The following is a 16638-nucleotide window of genomic DNA, read 5'->3' on the forward strand; positions in this document are numbered from 1 at the left end:
AATGACAACCAAAAACATCCAAATGACCCTGATCAAAAGGTCACATACCCTGGTGATTTTGGCCTGATAAAATGCACAGAATTTGACACAAATGGGTTTCAATGGCTACTAAGGCTGTGTTCCCACGATGCGTTTTTTAAGCGTTTCCGCAGCTGCAGAAACGCTTAAAAAACGCATGGTAGATGGCCTGTCATGTCCCCCAATGATAATCCGCATGTGCTGTGCACATGCTGCGGAAATTTCCGCTGCGGATTATCATTGCGGAAAAAAAAGCAGCACTACCAATTATTTTGCTTAAGTGCTGCGTTTTCGCCGCCATTGACTTGCATTAGAACGCGCCAATTCCGCAAGACTGCATCTGTACTTGCGTAATTTGCGTTTTCTAATGTGCGGATGGTACCCGGGTGTGTAGGAGAGGAGAGTCTCATCCACACCCAGGTATCATTAAAAAAGCTGTAAAAAAGAATAAAATAAAAAATAAATGTATACTTACCTTCCGGCGGCCCGCGGTGCGCTCCTCCTTGCTTCCCGGCACTTCGCGATGGAATGAAGGACCTGCGCTGACGTTAGTCATGTGACGGGTCACGCGACGCTGACGTCAGCAGGTCCTTCAATCCACCGCTGCCGGCAGCCGGGACGGTGAAGCAAGACAGCGCGGGCCATCAAAGGGAAAGTATGATATTTATTTTTTTATTTTTTGACATTCTCTCGGTCACAGTATATAAATCCATGCTGGTTGCATGGATTTATATAGTGTGACCAAGTTGTCAAGCACTTTCCAAGTGATGCTAAAATCGCTTGGAAAGCGCTTGACACCCGCATGCGGAAATGCAAGTGAAGAACGCTTCACCTCCGCATGTCCCTGGCAGGAAAACGCATGTACAATCCACATGCTTTTTTTTTCTGCCAGGGAGATGCAGAAACGCTCAGAAAAAAATCCTGAGCATTTCTGCATCGTGGGCACATAGCCTTAAGGTAACATCCTCACCAGTGAACTGTTTGCTTGTAATCAGTGTGTGTGCATAAAAGCTGAGTGAGTTTCTGGGATCCAGACAGACTCTTGCATCTTTCATCTAGCCACTGACGTTTCTGGATTGTGAGTCATGGGGAAAGCAAAAGAATTGTCAACGGATCTACGGGAAAGGGATACAAAAAAAATATCCAAGGAATTAATAATGCCAGTCAGCAGTGTTCAAACTGTGATTAGCAAATGAAAAATCTGGGTCTCTGTAAAAACCAAACCACGGTCAGGTAGACCAACAAAAATTTCGGCCACAACTGCCAGGAAAATTGTTCGGGATGCAAAGAAGAACCCACAAATAACATCAGCTGAAATTCAGGACTCTCTTGAAACAGCCACAATAGCGGTGTGGCTGTTTCAAGATGCACAATAAGGAGGCACTTGAAGAAAAATTGTATGCATGGTCGAGTCGCCAGAAGAAAGCCATTACTGCGCAAATGCCACAAAGTATCTCGCCTACACTACGCCAAACAGCACAGAGACAAGCCTCAAAACTTCTGGAACAAGGTAATTTGGAGTGATGAGGCAGAAGGCCTATGATGAAAGGAACACCATTCCTACAGTAAAGCACGGAGGTGGATCGCTGATGTTTTGGGGGATGTGTGAGCTACAAAGGCACAGGAAACTTGGTGAAAGTTGAAGGAAAGATGAATGCAGCATGTTACCAGCAAATACTGGAGGCAAATTTGCACTCATCAGCCCGGAAGCTGCACATGGGAAGTACTTGGACTTTCCAACATGACAACTATCCAAAACACAAGGCCAAGTCGACCTGTCATTGGCTACAGCAGGATAAAGTGAAGGTTCTGGAGTGGCCATCTCAGTCTCCTGACCTCAATATCATTGAGCCACTCTGGGGAGATCTCCAGCGCGCAGTTCATGCTAGACAGCCCAGGAATTTACAGGAACTGGAGGCTTTTTGCCAAGAAGAATGGGCAGCTTTACCATCTGAGAAAGAAGAACCTCATCCACAACTACCACAAAAGACTTCAAGCTGTCATTGATGTTAGAGGGGGCAATACACGGTATTAAGAACTGGGGTATGTGAACTTTTGATCAGGGTTATTTGGATGTTTTTGGTTGTCATTAAGATTTAAAAAGAGAAAACACAGTAGTTTGACAATAAATGGCTTCACCCAACCCATAACCATGAGTGGAGAAAACGTTTTTTTGTTATCATTCATATTCTCTGAAACAAGGCCAAGAAAGGAAAAACTCTGCTGGGGTATGTAAACTTTTGAGCACAACTGTATGTTCCTGGCTGGGCTGCCATGTAACTTCTTATTGCTGGAGTCGTTCGAATTGAGGTCAGCCGGGAACACAATACAAGACGGTGTAGAAGGATTGAGTAAATGATCTGGGGAGTTTCTTTGTATTCTGGCTTTTTCTGCCTTTCCTCATTCTTGTACCAGTGACTCGAGTGCGTGACTCCAGGCCACATGCGATCTCTTACACATCACTAAACGCAGCGCTTTCCTTTGTCTTGCAGCAGGAAGTTATTCTGCGGTCTTACCTTTTATATATACACACTACTGAGTATACTGCATAGTAACCTCCTCTGTTTTCATTAAAAACACAGTTGTAGGGCCTGTACACAAGGCAATGGATTTTGTAGATAACACACAGCTAAAACTTGTTTTTTTGGACAGCGGGTCTGCACAAGTAATAGTCATATTGTAAATCAGTAGTGTGTCTGCAGCGTGTTATTTATTCCTTGCCCCCTGCTTCTGTTCCACTGCTTTCCAGTCCATGGCTGGTCCCTGTACTTCCTGCTGCTGCAATGACCTGCTCATGTTGACATGTCACCCGCTGCAGCCAATCAGTTTACTTGACAGGAACAGGTTGCATGAAGACCGGTGGGGACCTGGGCAGCATGTTAGTTATGACAGCAAAAAAGGGCAACAGGATGCCCAGGTCTCAGTGCATTACTTCTATCAGGATGCAGCAAGCCCATATACTAAACATGGTGGTAAAATGGGTGCAAAATACTGATGCGACAACCACTCACAACCTAACAATTCATGGAGGGGGTGACTGCTTAGTATTAAAATTGCACACACAAAAAAACCCTTACCTCATATACACTGCTCAAAAAAAATAAAGGGAACACTCAAATAACACATCCTAGATCTGAATGAATGAAATATTCTCATTGAATACTTTGTTCTGTACAAAGTTGAATGTGCTGACAACAAAATCACACAAAAATCATCAATGGAAATCAAATTTATTAACCAATGGAGGCCTGGATTTGGAGTCACCCCCAAAATTAAAGTGGAAAAACACACTACAGGCTGATGCAACTTTGATGTAATGTCCTTAAAACAAGTCAAAATGAGGCTCAGTATTGTGTATCCACGGGCCTGTATGACCTCCCTACAACGCCTGGGCATGCTCCTGATGAGGTTGCGGATGGTCTCCTGTGGGATCTCCTCCCAGAACTGGACTAAAGCATCCGCCAACTCCTGGACAGTCTGTGGAGCAACGTGATGTTGGTAGATGGAGCGAGACATGATGTCTCAGATGTGCTCAATCGGATTCAGGTCTGGGGAACGGGCGGGCCAGGCCATAGCTTCAATGCCTTCATCTTGCAGGAACTGCTGACACACTCCATCCACATGAGGTCTAGCATTGTCCTGCATTAGGAGGAACCCAGGGCCAACCGCACCAGCATATGGTCTCACATGGGGTCTGAGGATCTCATCTCTGTACCTAATGGCAGTCAGGCTACCTCTGGCGAGCACATTGAGGGCTGTGCGGCTTCCAAAGAAATGCCACCCCACACCATTACTGACCCACTGCCAAACTGGTCATGCTGAAGGATGTTGCAGGCAGCAGATCGCTCTCCACGGCGTCTCCAGACTGTCACGTCTGTCACATGTGCTGAGTGTGAACCTGATTTCATCTGTGAAGAGCACAGGGTACCAGTAGCGACTTTGCCAATCCTGGTGTAGCGTCCTGCACAGTGTTGGGCTGTGAGCACAACCCCCATCTGTGGATGTCGGGCCCTCATACCACCCTCATGGAGTCTGTTGCTAACCGTTTGTGCAGACACATTTGTGGCCTGCTGGAGGTCATTTTTCAGGGCTCTGGCAGTGCTCCTCCTGTTCCTCCTTGCACAAAGGCAGAGGTACCGGTCCTGCTTCTGGGTTGTTGCCCTCCTATGGCCCCCTCCACGTCTCCTGGTGTACTGGCCTGTCTCCTGGTAGCACCTCCAGCCTCTGGACACTATGCTGACAGACACAGCAAACCTTCTTGCCACAGATCGCATTGATGTGCCATCCTGGTTGAGCTGCAGTACCTGAGCAACTTTTGTGGGCTGTAGAGTCCGTCTCTTGCTACTACGAATGTGAAAGCACAACCAACATTCAAAAGTGACCAAAACATCAGCTAGAAAGCATTGGTACTGAGATGTGGTCTGTGGTCCCCACCTGCAGGACTACTCCTTTATTGAGGGTGTCTTGATAATTGCCAATAATTCCCATCTATTGTGTAATCCATTTGCACAACAGCATGTGAAATTGATTGTCAATCGGTGTTGCTTCCTAAGTGGACAGTTTGATTTCACAGAAGTTTGATTTACTTGGAGTTATATTCTGTTGTTTAAGTGTTCCCTTTATTTTTTTTTGAGCAGTGTATGTTGGTGCATTAGTTCTGAGACCTGGGTAGGTAAATACTGTTGTGATTTTTTTTTCTGTGTTAATTTTTGGGGGAGTTTTAATTCCTCTTTTTGTGACTTTAATTTTAATGACAGCATTGTTAGAGCAATGGAGGAGATTAATAGGTTAAGTATACTTTGTTATTTTAGAGCTTGCTGGACATGGACACCCCCTTTTGAGAATAGACAATTAATTTTAACCCCTTTCCGACCAAGTCAGTAATAGTACGTAGCTGCTCCCTGGGAGTTATGGACCAGCTACGTACTATTACGCACGCTGTGATCGCGCCCGCACACAAGCGGTGCGGGGTGATCGCCGCCGGGTGTCAGCAGATTGTCACAGCTGACACCCTGTGCTATGTGCCAGGAGCGGTCCCGCACCACTGCTGGCACACTAACCCCCGCAGTGCTGCGATCGAAGTAGCTGTCTCAGCTCCAAATGCTTTGCAGCCAAAAAAAACGTTGCTGGGATCTCCTGCCATGCACGAGCGATCCCCGCATGTTTTTTTGGGTGTCTAACAACCATGAAACATGTGGGGCGAGGACTCCAACATGTCACTCGAGCACCTGTGATACATGGTGCATACTCGAGTACCCGATACAAACTCAAGTAGAGAGCACTTGTGCTCAAGACTAAAGCCCCCGTCTCACAGCGAGATCGCTGCTGTGTCACGGTTTTGGTGACGCAACAGCGACACTTTGCAGCGATCAGGCCCCTGCTGTGAGGTTGCTGATCGCTGCAAAGTGTCCTGGACCATTTTTTGGTCGTTGCCCTCCCGCTTGTCAGCACACATCGCTGTGTGTGACCAGCGGGAGCAGCGATCAGGCTGGTAACCATGATAAACATCGAGTTACTAGGGGCACACGCGCACCTAGTAACCCGTTGTTTATCATGGTTACGAGCCTGCTAAAGTGAGCGGTAACCTCCTGCTCACCGTAGCAGAGTGGTAACCATGATAAACAACGGGTTACTAGGTGCGCGTGTGCCCCTAGTAACCCGATGTTTATCATGGTTACCAGCCTGCTCCTGCTTCAGCAGGCTCGTAACCAGGAGCAGGACAGTAACCAGGAGCAGGACATCGTGGAAAGATTCTTTCCACGATGAAGTTGCTCCCCTGATCGTTGGTGAGCCTGCCTGTTTGACAGCTCACCAGCGACCACATAGCGACGCAGCAACGATCCCTGACAGGTCGTATCGTTGTCGGGATCGTTGCAGCGTCGCTAAGTGTGACGGGGCCTTTATGACAACTTATTCAATATGATGACCTAATGTTATCAAATTCTGTCGTACCTCTGGTTCAAAATTTACACTATACCCCTTGATAAAATCCTTGAGGGGTCTAGCTTCCAAAATGGAGTCAATTGTGGGGGGTTTTCACTATTTAGGCGCATCAGGGTCTCCCGAAATGCGACATATTGTCCGTTCTCGATTCCAGCCAATTTTGCGTTCAAAAAGTCACACAGTGCTCCTTCCCTTCTGAACCCTGATGTGCGCGCAAACAGTGTATTTTCCCCACGTATGGGGTATCTGCGTACTCAGGGGAAATTGCACAACAGATTTTGGGGTCCATTTTTTTCCTGTTACCCCTGCAAAAAAAAAAAAAATTGGGGTTTAAAGGAACATTTTTGTGAAAGTTAAATGTTCGTTTTTTTCTTCCCTATTCCAAAAATTCCTGTGAAGCACCTGAAGGGTTAATAAAGTTCTTGAATGTGGTTTTGAGCACCTTGAGGGGTGCAGATTTTAGAATGGTGTCACTTTTTGGGGTATTTTCTGTCATAAAGGCCCCTCAAAGTCACATCAAATGTGATGTGGTGCCTAAGAAATGATTTTGTAAATTTTGTTGTTAAAATGAGAAATCGCTGGTCAACTTTTTAACCCTTATTGCTCCCTAATAAAAAAAAAAAAAATTGAATTCCAAAATAGTGCTGATGTAAAGTAGACATGTGGGAAATGTTATTTATTAACTATTTTATGTGATATATCTCTCTGATTTAAGGGCATAAAAATTAAAATTTTGAAAATTGCGAAATTTTCCCCAAATTTCCAATTTTTTTTCACAAATAAACACAAGTGATATCGTAGAAATTTTACCACAATCATGAAGTACAATATGTCACGAATAAACAGTCTCAGAATCAGGGGGATCCATTGAAGTGTTCCAGAGTAATTACCTCATAAAGTGACAGTGGTCAGAATCGTAAAAATTGGCCCGGTCATTAACGTGCAAACCACCCTCGGGGGTAAAGGGGTTAAAGAGTAACTGTTATTTTAATTTTTATTGCATAAATCAATAGTACACGTGAAAATCCAAAACTTTGTAATCTATCTGATCAAAGAAATCTGCTTCTTTCTGTGCCAGGACTCCTCATTCTCTGGATAAATCTGTCTACAGTGAGGACAGATTTTTAAATCACTGAGATGGGAGATGGCACCTTGTGCTGATGAGACTGAGTGGAGGGGAGAGGTGGAGCAAGAGGCAGAGCCCTCCCCAACTCCCATCTGTATGGAGTCTTACTAATAGCAGCTGTCATCTCCTATCTCAGTAATGTAACAATCTGTCTTCACTGAATACACATTTTTCCCTGAAATTGAGAATGAATAATTAGTCCAGGAAGAGAGAAAAGCAGGTAATATATTACAAAGTTTTTTTTATTTTCTCTTATACTATTGATGGTTACAATTTAAAGCACTGGAAAACACCTTTAAATGTCAGTTGCATATTAGAAATGTGAAATAAATGTGTCCCGAGATCTGCGTTCTTCTAACACACATGACCCAATCTGAATAGGCTTGGTTCTTATATTACATATTAATGCCTCCACATTGTTTGGTTTCTGTTCCTAGCTGCCCTACAAGCCCTTAAACGCAAGAAGAGATATGAGAAACAGCTGGCGCAGATTGATGGGACGCTATCCACTATTGAATTCCAGCGAGAAGCCTTAGAAAATGCCAACACGAACACTGAAGTCCTGAAGAACATGGGCTTTGCAGCTAAAGCCATGAAGGCAGCTCATGACAACATGTAAGTCCAGTGATGTCACATTGATGGCAGCGTGTACAGATCAGAACCAATAATCCGGTGCAGTGTGGTAGTCATAGTTGGGAGATCCTTTGATTGTGCTCCATTGACAAGTGTGTACTATGAGTGGTGACACGGAGGGAGCCGTCTGTTAGCTATATGTTTCTCTACCTGCAGACGGGGGCTTGTATTGATTTTCTAATACTGAGAGGTTTGTAGCATTGTACACTTCACTTATTATCCCTGTGTTTCTAACCACCACTGTAGTGATAGTTGGGTGAGCTGTGATGAGGAATGGCGCCCTCTGCCTGCCCTTTTGATAGAAGTAATTGCAGTGACTTTTAGAAGGCGTTGGTACAGTCTCTGAGTTAAGATGAGGGCACAGGCAGACTGACATTATGATGCCGTATGTCGTCCTAAGGTCTGTGCGGGTGCCATGACTAATGAAAAAAAATCATCAGGGCTGAATATATTTACTCTGTGCTTGACACTGCGTGAACCTTAACTTATACTCAGACTATGGGTGAGTTCTATGAATTGCTTAAAGTAGCTCTCCCACCAAACTATTTATTGCCTAAACCTGTGTAAATGTGGATGTAGTGTAGAACATGCACCTGTGTAAATGTAGAGTAGCTCTGGTCCTCTTTTGGGTCATGTGATGGCTATTCCGACCTGCAGTATCACACTGGGGTCTGTTTTAAGGCCTGAAGTGGCTTTTACAATGTAAGTCTATGGAACGTCAGAATAAGGCTCCATTGACTTGCATTGCAAAGGGCCCCAATATGAGCTGGCAAGTCAGAATAGAAGTCATGTGAGCCAGAAGAGGACCGGAGCGTCGCTGCAGCAATGGAAGTCTCTGGTGAGTGTATAACCGCACTTATACTACATCTCATATACATTTACACAGGTGTAGGCAATGAAAAGTTTGGTGGGAGGTCTTCTTTAAACAGACTACACCAATATGGACACTTAATGAAGCACTCCCATCAAAGTTTTTATCCTCTTAGTGCAATATAATTTGATGATTGCAATATACTGTGTACTTAAAATTGCTCATTTTGCCATTCTACCCAGTTAATTCTTCTCTTTTCCATTAGGTCTATGACATCACATTATTAACAGACTAGCTGAATCCTTCTAAGCTTTATTTAGAAACAGGAAGCCGCTTTTCCTGTGTGAGTCATCATTAGAACTACTATTCTATATCACCATAAAAGTCCCTGGCAGGGGGTGGAGGAGAGAACCAGCTGGGTCAGGAGTTGAAGGGGGGGGCAGGGGGAGTGACTTATGCAAGGAAAATAGACTTCCTATTTCTACATATAGCAGAGACATACTCAGCTAGTCTGCTTTTAGCCACGTGATGTCATAGACCTAGTAGAAAAGAGAAGGATTACCGTAAATGGGTAGCAAGGCAAAATGAGCAATTGTAAGTACACAGTGCTATATAATATGATGACTGCAATATATTAATAGGATAAAAACTTTGATGGGAGGAGTGCTTCTTTAAGTGTGTTATTGCAGGGGTGGGTTCCTTGCTTAATTATTGGAGAGTTGGGAAGCCGCATTCGCAGCAGTCAGCAGATCACGAGACTAACTTCAATTTTAAAAAGGCATCGTCATAATTATTTGTTTAGAGCTCTTTCTTGTTGTATCCTGCTCATATCTTTTTTTTTCTTCTTTTTCTCAGGGATATTGATAAGGTTGATGAACTCATGCAAGACATTGCTGACCAGCAGGAGTTGGCTGCGGAAATCTCAGACGCAATCTCTAAACCTGTTGGCTTTGGCGACGAGTTTGATGAAGTAAGTATCAGAAATCCTGTATTGCCTCACTCGCACATCTCGCACTCCTCCAAAAGGTGCCCCATTTACTGTTAGGAGTGTATATGAATCATTGTGCAGAATAACCAGCATTTTTTCAGCCACGACTATGTTCATGGTGGTTGTCCTCCTGGTGGCTGTAGTATTGAGCACAGGAAAGAATCAGAAAGCTCCAATGTTGATCCTCCAGTTTTCCTGAATAGTCACCAGTGCAGGGTCTATCTCTAGTTTGCTCGTAGAGTGCTGCCCAGGAAATGACTGTGCGTTTTTCCACTATTAGACTCTGTTATTCCCCATGCTTTTTTCACTGGTAAAACATGTAGAAACAGTCCAAAACCACGGATCAGGAGTGGTCACCTTTTGGGTTCTGCAGCTACGTGATCATATCCATGCAAACCACTTAGCAGAGTTTTTCTTTTAACATATGAAAAAGAAAATTGTGTTGTGACTCTGTTTGCTGCTGTTTGTCCTCGGGTCATGTCTGTTTTGTGCAGTAAATAGGATTAGTGGCCGTGTGGTTTTGGCAGCAATGACTATTTTTAGCAGGTTTTGCTTGGTCCTCTAATTACCACAATTCTGAGCTAAACACTCAGCTGACGGCATGGAGATTACAGGAACAAGTTAAATTAGGGCTGGCTGTGAAGTAACTTGTCAGGCCTCCTGTAACGCTCTGTGAGCACGCTGCCCCAGCAAGCTCACTTAGGCAGCAGCCATTTGTCATGTCCAATTTGTAAAGGGACGAGAACCCTGAATAACCCCACACTGTGCAGAACCGCTGATCACTGAATCTCAGCCTGTTTTACATGAATATAGGGCTGCAGTATTTCTATGCACATCTGTATGGAGTCATGCGATACTCTGTCTTATTCTAACCTATTTCTGTTTATTCCAGGATGAATTACTGGCTGAGTTGGAGGAATTAGAACAGGAGGAACTAGACAAGAATCTTCTGGAGGTCCATGGTCCAGAAACTGTACCCCTTCCAAATGTGCCTGCTGCTAGTCTACCCGCAAAGCCTGGTGAGTGTGTAGAGTAATAAATATTCTGCTCATCTCTAGCACTTAAACCCTTCCTAACTGCGTTGTCTAATCAGAGACACCCCATTTACAAGACCGCTACTCCTGCTGCAAGCAGTTGAACACCTTTTTCCTGGGTCACACTTGCTGCACCCCCAGAAAATAGCTGACTTTGTCTAGGGAAATCTATTATTACATGGCAGCCATCCAGATGGACGACTGTCCTTATAATACAAAGACAGCTTGAGACTGCTCAGATGGCTCATAGACAGTGAAGATCCAAAGGGAAACTAAGGCTCCAGAGTGCATTTAGCTTAAGAGAAGTGAAAAGTAGCCCATCAGTCTTTAAGGCTATGTGCCCACGATGCAGAAATGAAGCAGAAAATTTCTGCAGCATTTCTGCATCTCCCTGGCAGAAAAAAACGCATGCAGATTGTGCATGCGTTTTTCCTGCAGAATACATGCGGATCCACATGCGTTTCCGCATGCAGATTGACAAGCACTTTCCAGGCGATAGCATCACTTGGAAAGTGCTTGACAACTAGGTCACACTATATAAATCCATGCAAACGGCATGGATTTATACAGTGTGAACCGTAAAAATGAAAACAAATAAAGCTATACTCACCCCCGAGGCCCCGGCGTGGCTGCAGCGCTGCTTCCTGTCTGGTTCCTGGCTGCCGGTATCTCGCGAGACAGAGCGGTGAAGGGCCTGCGGTCACATGACTGTGACGTCACCGCAGGTCCTCAAGCGATGCCGGCATTCAGAGAGAAGCCGTCGGACAGGTGAATATAACTTTATTTGTTATTTTATTCTTTTTTTACAGGTAGAATGGTACCCAGGTCTGGATGAGAGTCTCCTCTCCTCCAGAACTGGGTACCATCCGCACATAGAGACGCATAGAAGCCGCTTGTAGAAATGTACAGTCGCGGTTTCTATGCGTCTCAATGCAAGTCAATGGCGGGAGTTCCGCTGCGCTACCGCAAAATTAAATGACATGCTGCGGAATTTTGTACGCAGCATAAACGCTGCGGAAAAATCCGCAGCATGTGCATAGAACATGCGGAATCCCCTTGGGGACCATGGGGTGCGGATTACCTAGCGTTTCACAAGCGTTTCCGCTGCGGAAATTCCGCAGCATAAACGCTTGAAAAACGCTACGTGGGCACACAGCCTAAAGGCTATGTCTGATATTGCACAAGTTTTTATTGCTGCATGCATACGAAATGAAGCTGCAAATAATGTTCCTATTGATTCAGGTCTGGAGGTGCTGTTCAGACCTGTGTTTTAGGGATGCTCTGTGTATTCTGAACCTGCAGTCACGCTCCCTCCTGTCTGTCCCACTACTTCTTCCTAACATTCATTAGTTAGATCAGAGGGAATTGAGGACAGATGGAAGAGAGGAGGATATTTTTTAAAGCTGACCTTTCACAATATTTTAAAACTGTAGGGAAAGAGGAGCTAATAATGTTTTTTGTTTTCCACAGTACTGCAGAGATGCAGAGTTAATTATAGGTGTGCTGGAAAAATAGAAACCTTTCTGCACACTATCATTTTTTTTCCCCAAAACATTGGCAGTAAATTTCTGAATGTGCTCCGATTAATGCAGATGGATCTCTGCATCTTGTTCTGGAGCAGAAGTAGTCACAGCAGCATATGGCATATTCGAGCATGTCACTCCATGTTCTACCACTAGGGGTGGCTGTGGTGTGTCTTCTGGATTTGACTGTTTCCACTAAAGTGATGGCAGAGAATGAAAGGCTGTCAGAGTAAGGGTTCGCTCACATCTGCGTATACAAAAACGCTCAGATTCTCTTTGGTGAGTGTCATGTGTAAGTCACTCCATGTGTCAAGCGGAGTATGACATCCGACTGCAATGCATTTTTATCATCATCTTTTACATACTATAATGCTAGTTTTCAACCCTAATAAAGCAATCTTATATAAAGATATAGATATATGATAGAAATATATAGAAAATAGATATCCTGTAAAAATATAATTTCACAAGCCTCCTGCATATAATAAAATTGTACCCTTTAGTGCCTTTCATGTGGAGTTCATTCTACAGTTTTTTTTTACCCTTGTTTAACCAAACAAATAAAAAAGTAACCTGGGATCCCCCCTATTTTTTGATAACCACTAAAGGTAAAGCAGGCAGCTGTGGGCTGATATAAGGCTGGGAAGGTCCATGGATATTGGGCCCTTCCCAGCTTAAAAATACCAGCCCGCAGCCACCCCAGAATTGGTGCATCACATTAGATGTGACAATTCTGCCACTTTGCGTGGCTCCTCCTGATTGCCCTGGTGCGGTAGCAATCGGGGTAATGTTAGTTGGGGTTGATGCCAGCTGTGAATTGTCAAAAATCACAGCTGGCATCAAGCCATGGGGTAAGTAATGGAGAGGTGTCTATCTATTACTAGCCCAGGAATCAAAAAATAAAAACACATACACTTCCCCTGGGTCACCAATTTTTATTTAAAAAAAAAAAGTAGTCCAGGAAATCTGCTCTAGTCCACGAATGGAAACCTGAAACACATTGAGAGAAATAAAGACAAGACACTGTACCTTGCTCACCAATTTATTAAACAACAAAAAGTTCCCACACAGGTCCGACGTAGTCCTTGACATACCAACGACGATCCCCTAATCTGATGTCCAAAGACTATGGAGCCTTGTTAAGAGAACCAAGCGCCATAGGCCGTAGCTGCAGCCACTCCAGGTCCCACTGATCTCCGTGAGACCCGGCGGCTCTGGACAATGGTGACGTCAGTAACTACACTGCTCATCAGAGTCACGCTGGCCTCTATGAGAGTCTGCGACTTTGAGCGGTGTAGTTACCGATGTCTGCACTGTCCAGGTCTCACGGAGCACAGCGGGTCCCAGAGTGGCTGCTGCTACAGCCTATGGAGCTTCGTTCTCTGAATGAGGCTCCATAGCCTTTCGAAGTCTGATTCGGGGATCATTGTGGGAACGCCAAAAATTGTCGGATCTGCATGGGAACTTTTTGTTTTCTAATAAATTGGTGAGTGAGGGACAGTATCTTGTCTTTATTTCTCTCTTTTTCAGGTTTCCATTTGTGGACTACGGCGGACCTGCATGGCTTTTTTTTTTTTTTTTTTTTTTTAATAAATTGGTGAACCAGGGAAAGTGTTGGAGTGTCTTTTCAAATAAAGATTTTTTTTTTGTGTGTTTTTGATTACTGGGTTAGTAATAGGGATGTCTAATAGACGACACCTCTCCATTACTAACACCAGGTCTTGATGACAGCTGTGATTTTTGACAAATCACAGCTTGATGTCAACCCCAACTAGCATTTCCCCGATTGCCGAGGCAAAGCTTCGGAATTGCTGCATCTAATGTGATGCGCCTCTTCTGGGGCGGCTGCGGGCTGGTACTTTTAGGCTGGAAAGGACCCAATATCCCGGGACCTTCCCAGCCTGATATCAGCCCACAACTGTCTGCTTTCATTGCTGGTTACCAAAAAGAAATTTAATTATTAGGTTAAATAAGGATAAATGCCTTTTAGTGCTACATGAAAGGCACTAAAGGGTGCAAGTTTATATGTATGGGGGTTGTGAAATTTATATATCTACAGATCTATCTATCTTGAGGGTTGTGGCTGTGAGTTTACTGTACTTGACTGATGCAATTGCTTGTCTCCTTTTGAGATGTGTGCGTAAAAATCGGTCGACATACAGATGGTCTGTGTGCCGCCCGTTTTTTTTTTTTCTTTCCTCGCACCCACTGACTTGCATTGGCGAATTTCATCCAATGTATATGGTCATACGCAGCATGCTGCCATTTTTTTTTCCCTTAGCCCAATTCCAGCTGAGGGAAAACTCGCAGATAAACCCTGCCTCATTGAATAACATTGGAGCAAGTGTAATGCTTTTTTTTATCACATTGAGCGAACCTTTATCTGTACAATGGCAGATAAAACTTTTTAGCAACTTTTATTGATGGGCTTAAAACAGATCTGTGCAAACTGAATATATAATTGAATAGATCTCGTAGACCTGATGGGCCTGGTGTAATTAGTTTGAAAATCCATGTCAAAGGCTGTATAATCCTTTATGAAGGTCACCCACCCCCCCAGCAAGCAGAAGGCCGGAGACCAGGGAAAAAAAAGATGGGAAAACCCATTAATTACAGTTGATATCCATGATTCGAGACTAAAGAAATCTAAGTATACATGTCTGTCTCCTAAATACAGGACCTCTATCAAGTATATGTCTCAAAAACTTTTTTTTTTCTTTTCATTTAACTTTTTAGCCAAGAAAAAGCAAGAGGAGGATGACGACGATATGAGAGAACTAGAAAATTGGGCATCAGTGTAAAGTCTGGAGAAACCTTACAAGGTCCATTGACAGACTGATTACTTGTTGGCATTGGGTGTACATATATCTGGGATGGAAGGGGGAGGGGTACAGAAAAGGACTCTGTCTTTCTACACCCCGTCTTCTTTCTCTGCCGGGAGCCTGGAGCGGAAATTCACAAAAACAAAACTGAAAGCGGCTATGGCTCATGTTTGGTCTGATTTGGACATGGTGACGACTTCTGTCCTTTTCATCTATCATTTTAAAGTCCAGCGTTCTGCTCAACCTACGGATGCCAGACTGCCACCATTGAATCCTTGACGGTTGCTTCCCCTCTCTGCTTGGCCTCACGTGCCTGTGCTGTCAATAAAACCCTGACTATATTACTTTCTTAGCTCTTGTCTCAAAAGTTTGGTAGCCTTTAATAGCAATGTGCTGCTCAGTATACACCACTGGTTCCAGAACCGCGGATGTCCCTATTCACACTACTCACCGCTTCTACTTTTAATCTTGCAGAGATCAGGCAGCAGCACAGAGGACTTCAGCATATTATTGGCATTAGGATCTTTATACAATGGGTATCCTGTATTTGCAATGAAGCTGGCACAAGGTGGCGCCATCCCCACTTTCTTGTGCCCAGGCTCTATTGTGTACAGTAATGTCAGGCCAGGTATTCAGGATTATGAATTAGGTTGTAGTTGTTTCACCTCCTAGCTGCAGATGGGCGATGGATCGTCCGTCTGTCCACACGTTGTGTACGCCGGCTTTCATCCTTCACAATATCTTGTTTACAAGCATCTCGGAGCCTTTCTTCAATCACCGCACACAACCATGTACTCTTCTGCCGAGAGGAGCAGTAGATCACCGGCCAAGAAGATGGAAATTAGCAACCAGAGCTAAAGAGGTATAATAATTTAATTTACAAGCTGTACTTCTTCACACTAGTAATGTTACTGTTCGTTCGGATGATATGTGCGTTTATTTTCTTTTTTCCTTTTAAATATTCAGTTGGAAATAGTTTGCACTTTCTAATAAAAAAAAAAAAATCTCTATATTCCTATCTTGTTTTTATGGAAGAATTGCCCCTTTTTTTTTTTGCATAGCAAAGACTCCCTTTTAATAAGTGCAACGTAGGATGAAGAGGCACCGCTCGGAAAGAAGTGTGCATACCTATATAAAGTGTATGGCTGCACAGCTCTAGCTTTGTACATGGAGTGAATGTATTTTGCAATACTGTATGTTCCTGTTTATAACATTTCCAATTACTTTGAGATTGCATTCTCTCGGACTCATGACAGAAAATAAAATATATTTCGAAAAGTGATTGTGATTGATTTGTTCTCCGTTCTGTGCAAAATGCTTTACATTTATGTGCAACTCTTAATATTTCTTGGAGCTGCGATAGGGGGCGCTGTTGGTAGGGTCCTTAAAGGCTAGATCCACACCACACTCGGAGGAACCATTTCAAATAGTCTTGCCAGACATACCCAACTGTGTGCCTATTATATTATACTGTCTACTATTTTTGTATACAGTTGTTTTGAAAAGAATTGATGGCTATATAATGCAGTAGGATCCTGGAGTTTACAAGCCGAATGTGTGCCAAAATGGGTGCCCTTTAACATGTGGATCTATTAACAATCTGGGGCTGCGAACATACAGCCTGAGTGAGCCACACAGTCTTTAATGAAGCCTGACACATTTATGATGTATACACTACATATACTGTACCTTAAAGGGGTTGACTACTACTAGGACAACTCCTTCTCATACCCCACGCTT

General features: G+C 43.9%; 1 protein-coding gene across 1 annotated transcript in view; it reads left to right on the top strand.

Annotated features, from left to right (window-relative positions):
- Positions 1 to 15250, top strand: part of CHMP4B (charged multivesicular body protein 4B) — a 28952-nt gene extending 13702 nt beyond the window's left edge. Inside the window, exons 2-5 of the mRNA XM_073683762.1 lie at positions 7525 to 7702; positions 9387 to 9501; positions 10412 to 10538; positions 14813 to 15250. Of these exons, the coding sequence (XP_073539863.1) occupies positions 7525 to 7702; positions 9387 to 9501; positions 10412 to 10538; positions 14813 to 14877 (485 nt within the window). The 3' untranslated portion in view covers positions 14878 to 15250. The remainder of the gene's footprint in view (positions 1 to 7524; positions 7703 to 9386; positions 9502 to 10411; positions 10539 to 14812) is intronic.
- The last annotated feature ends 1388 nt before the right edge of the window (positions 15251 to 16638 follow it).

This window comes from Phyllobates terribilis, unplaced genomic scaffold (assembly GCF_046119375.1).
Source record: "Phyllobates terribilis strain yellow unplaced genomic scaffold, ASM4611937v1 Scaffold_5__5_contigs__length_657084704, whole genome shotgun sequence".
NCBI classification, from domain to species: domain Eukaryota; kingdom Metazoa; phylum Chordata; class Amphibia; order Anura; family Dendrobatidae; genus Phyllobates; species Phyllobates terribilis.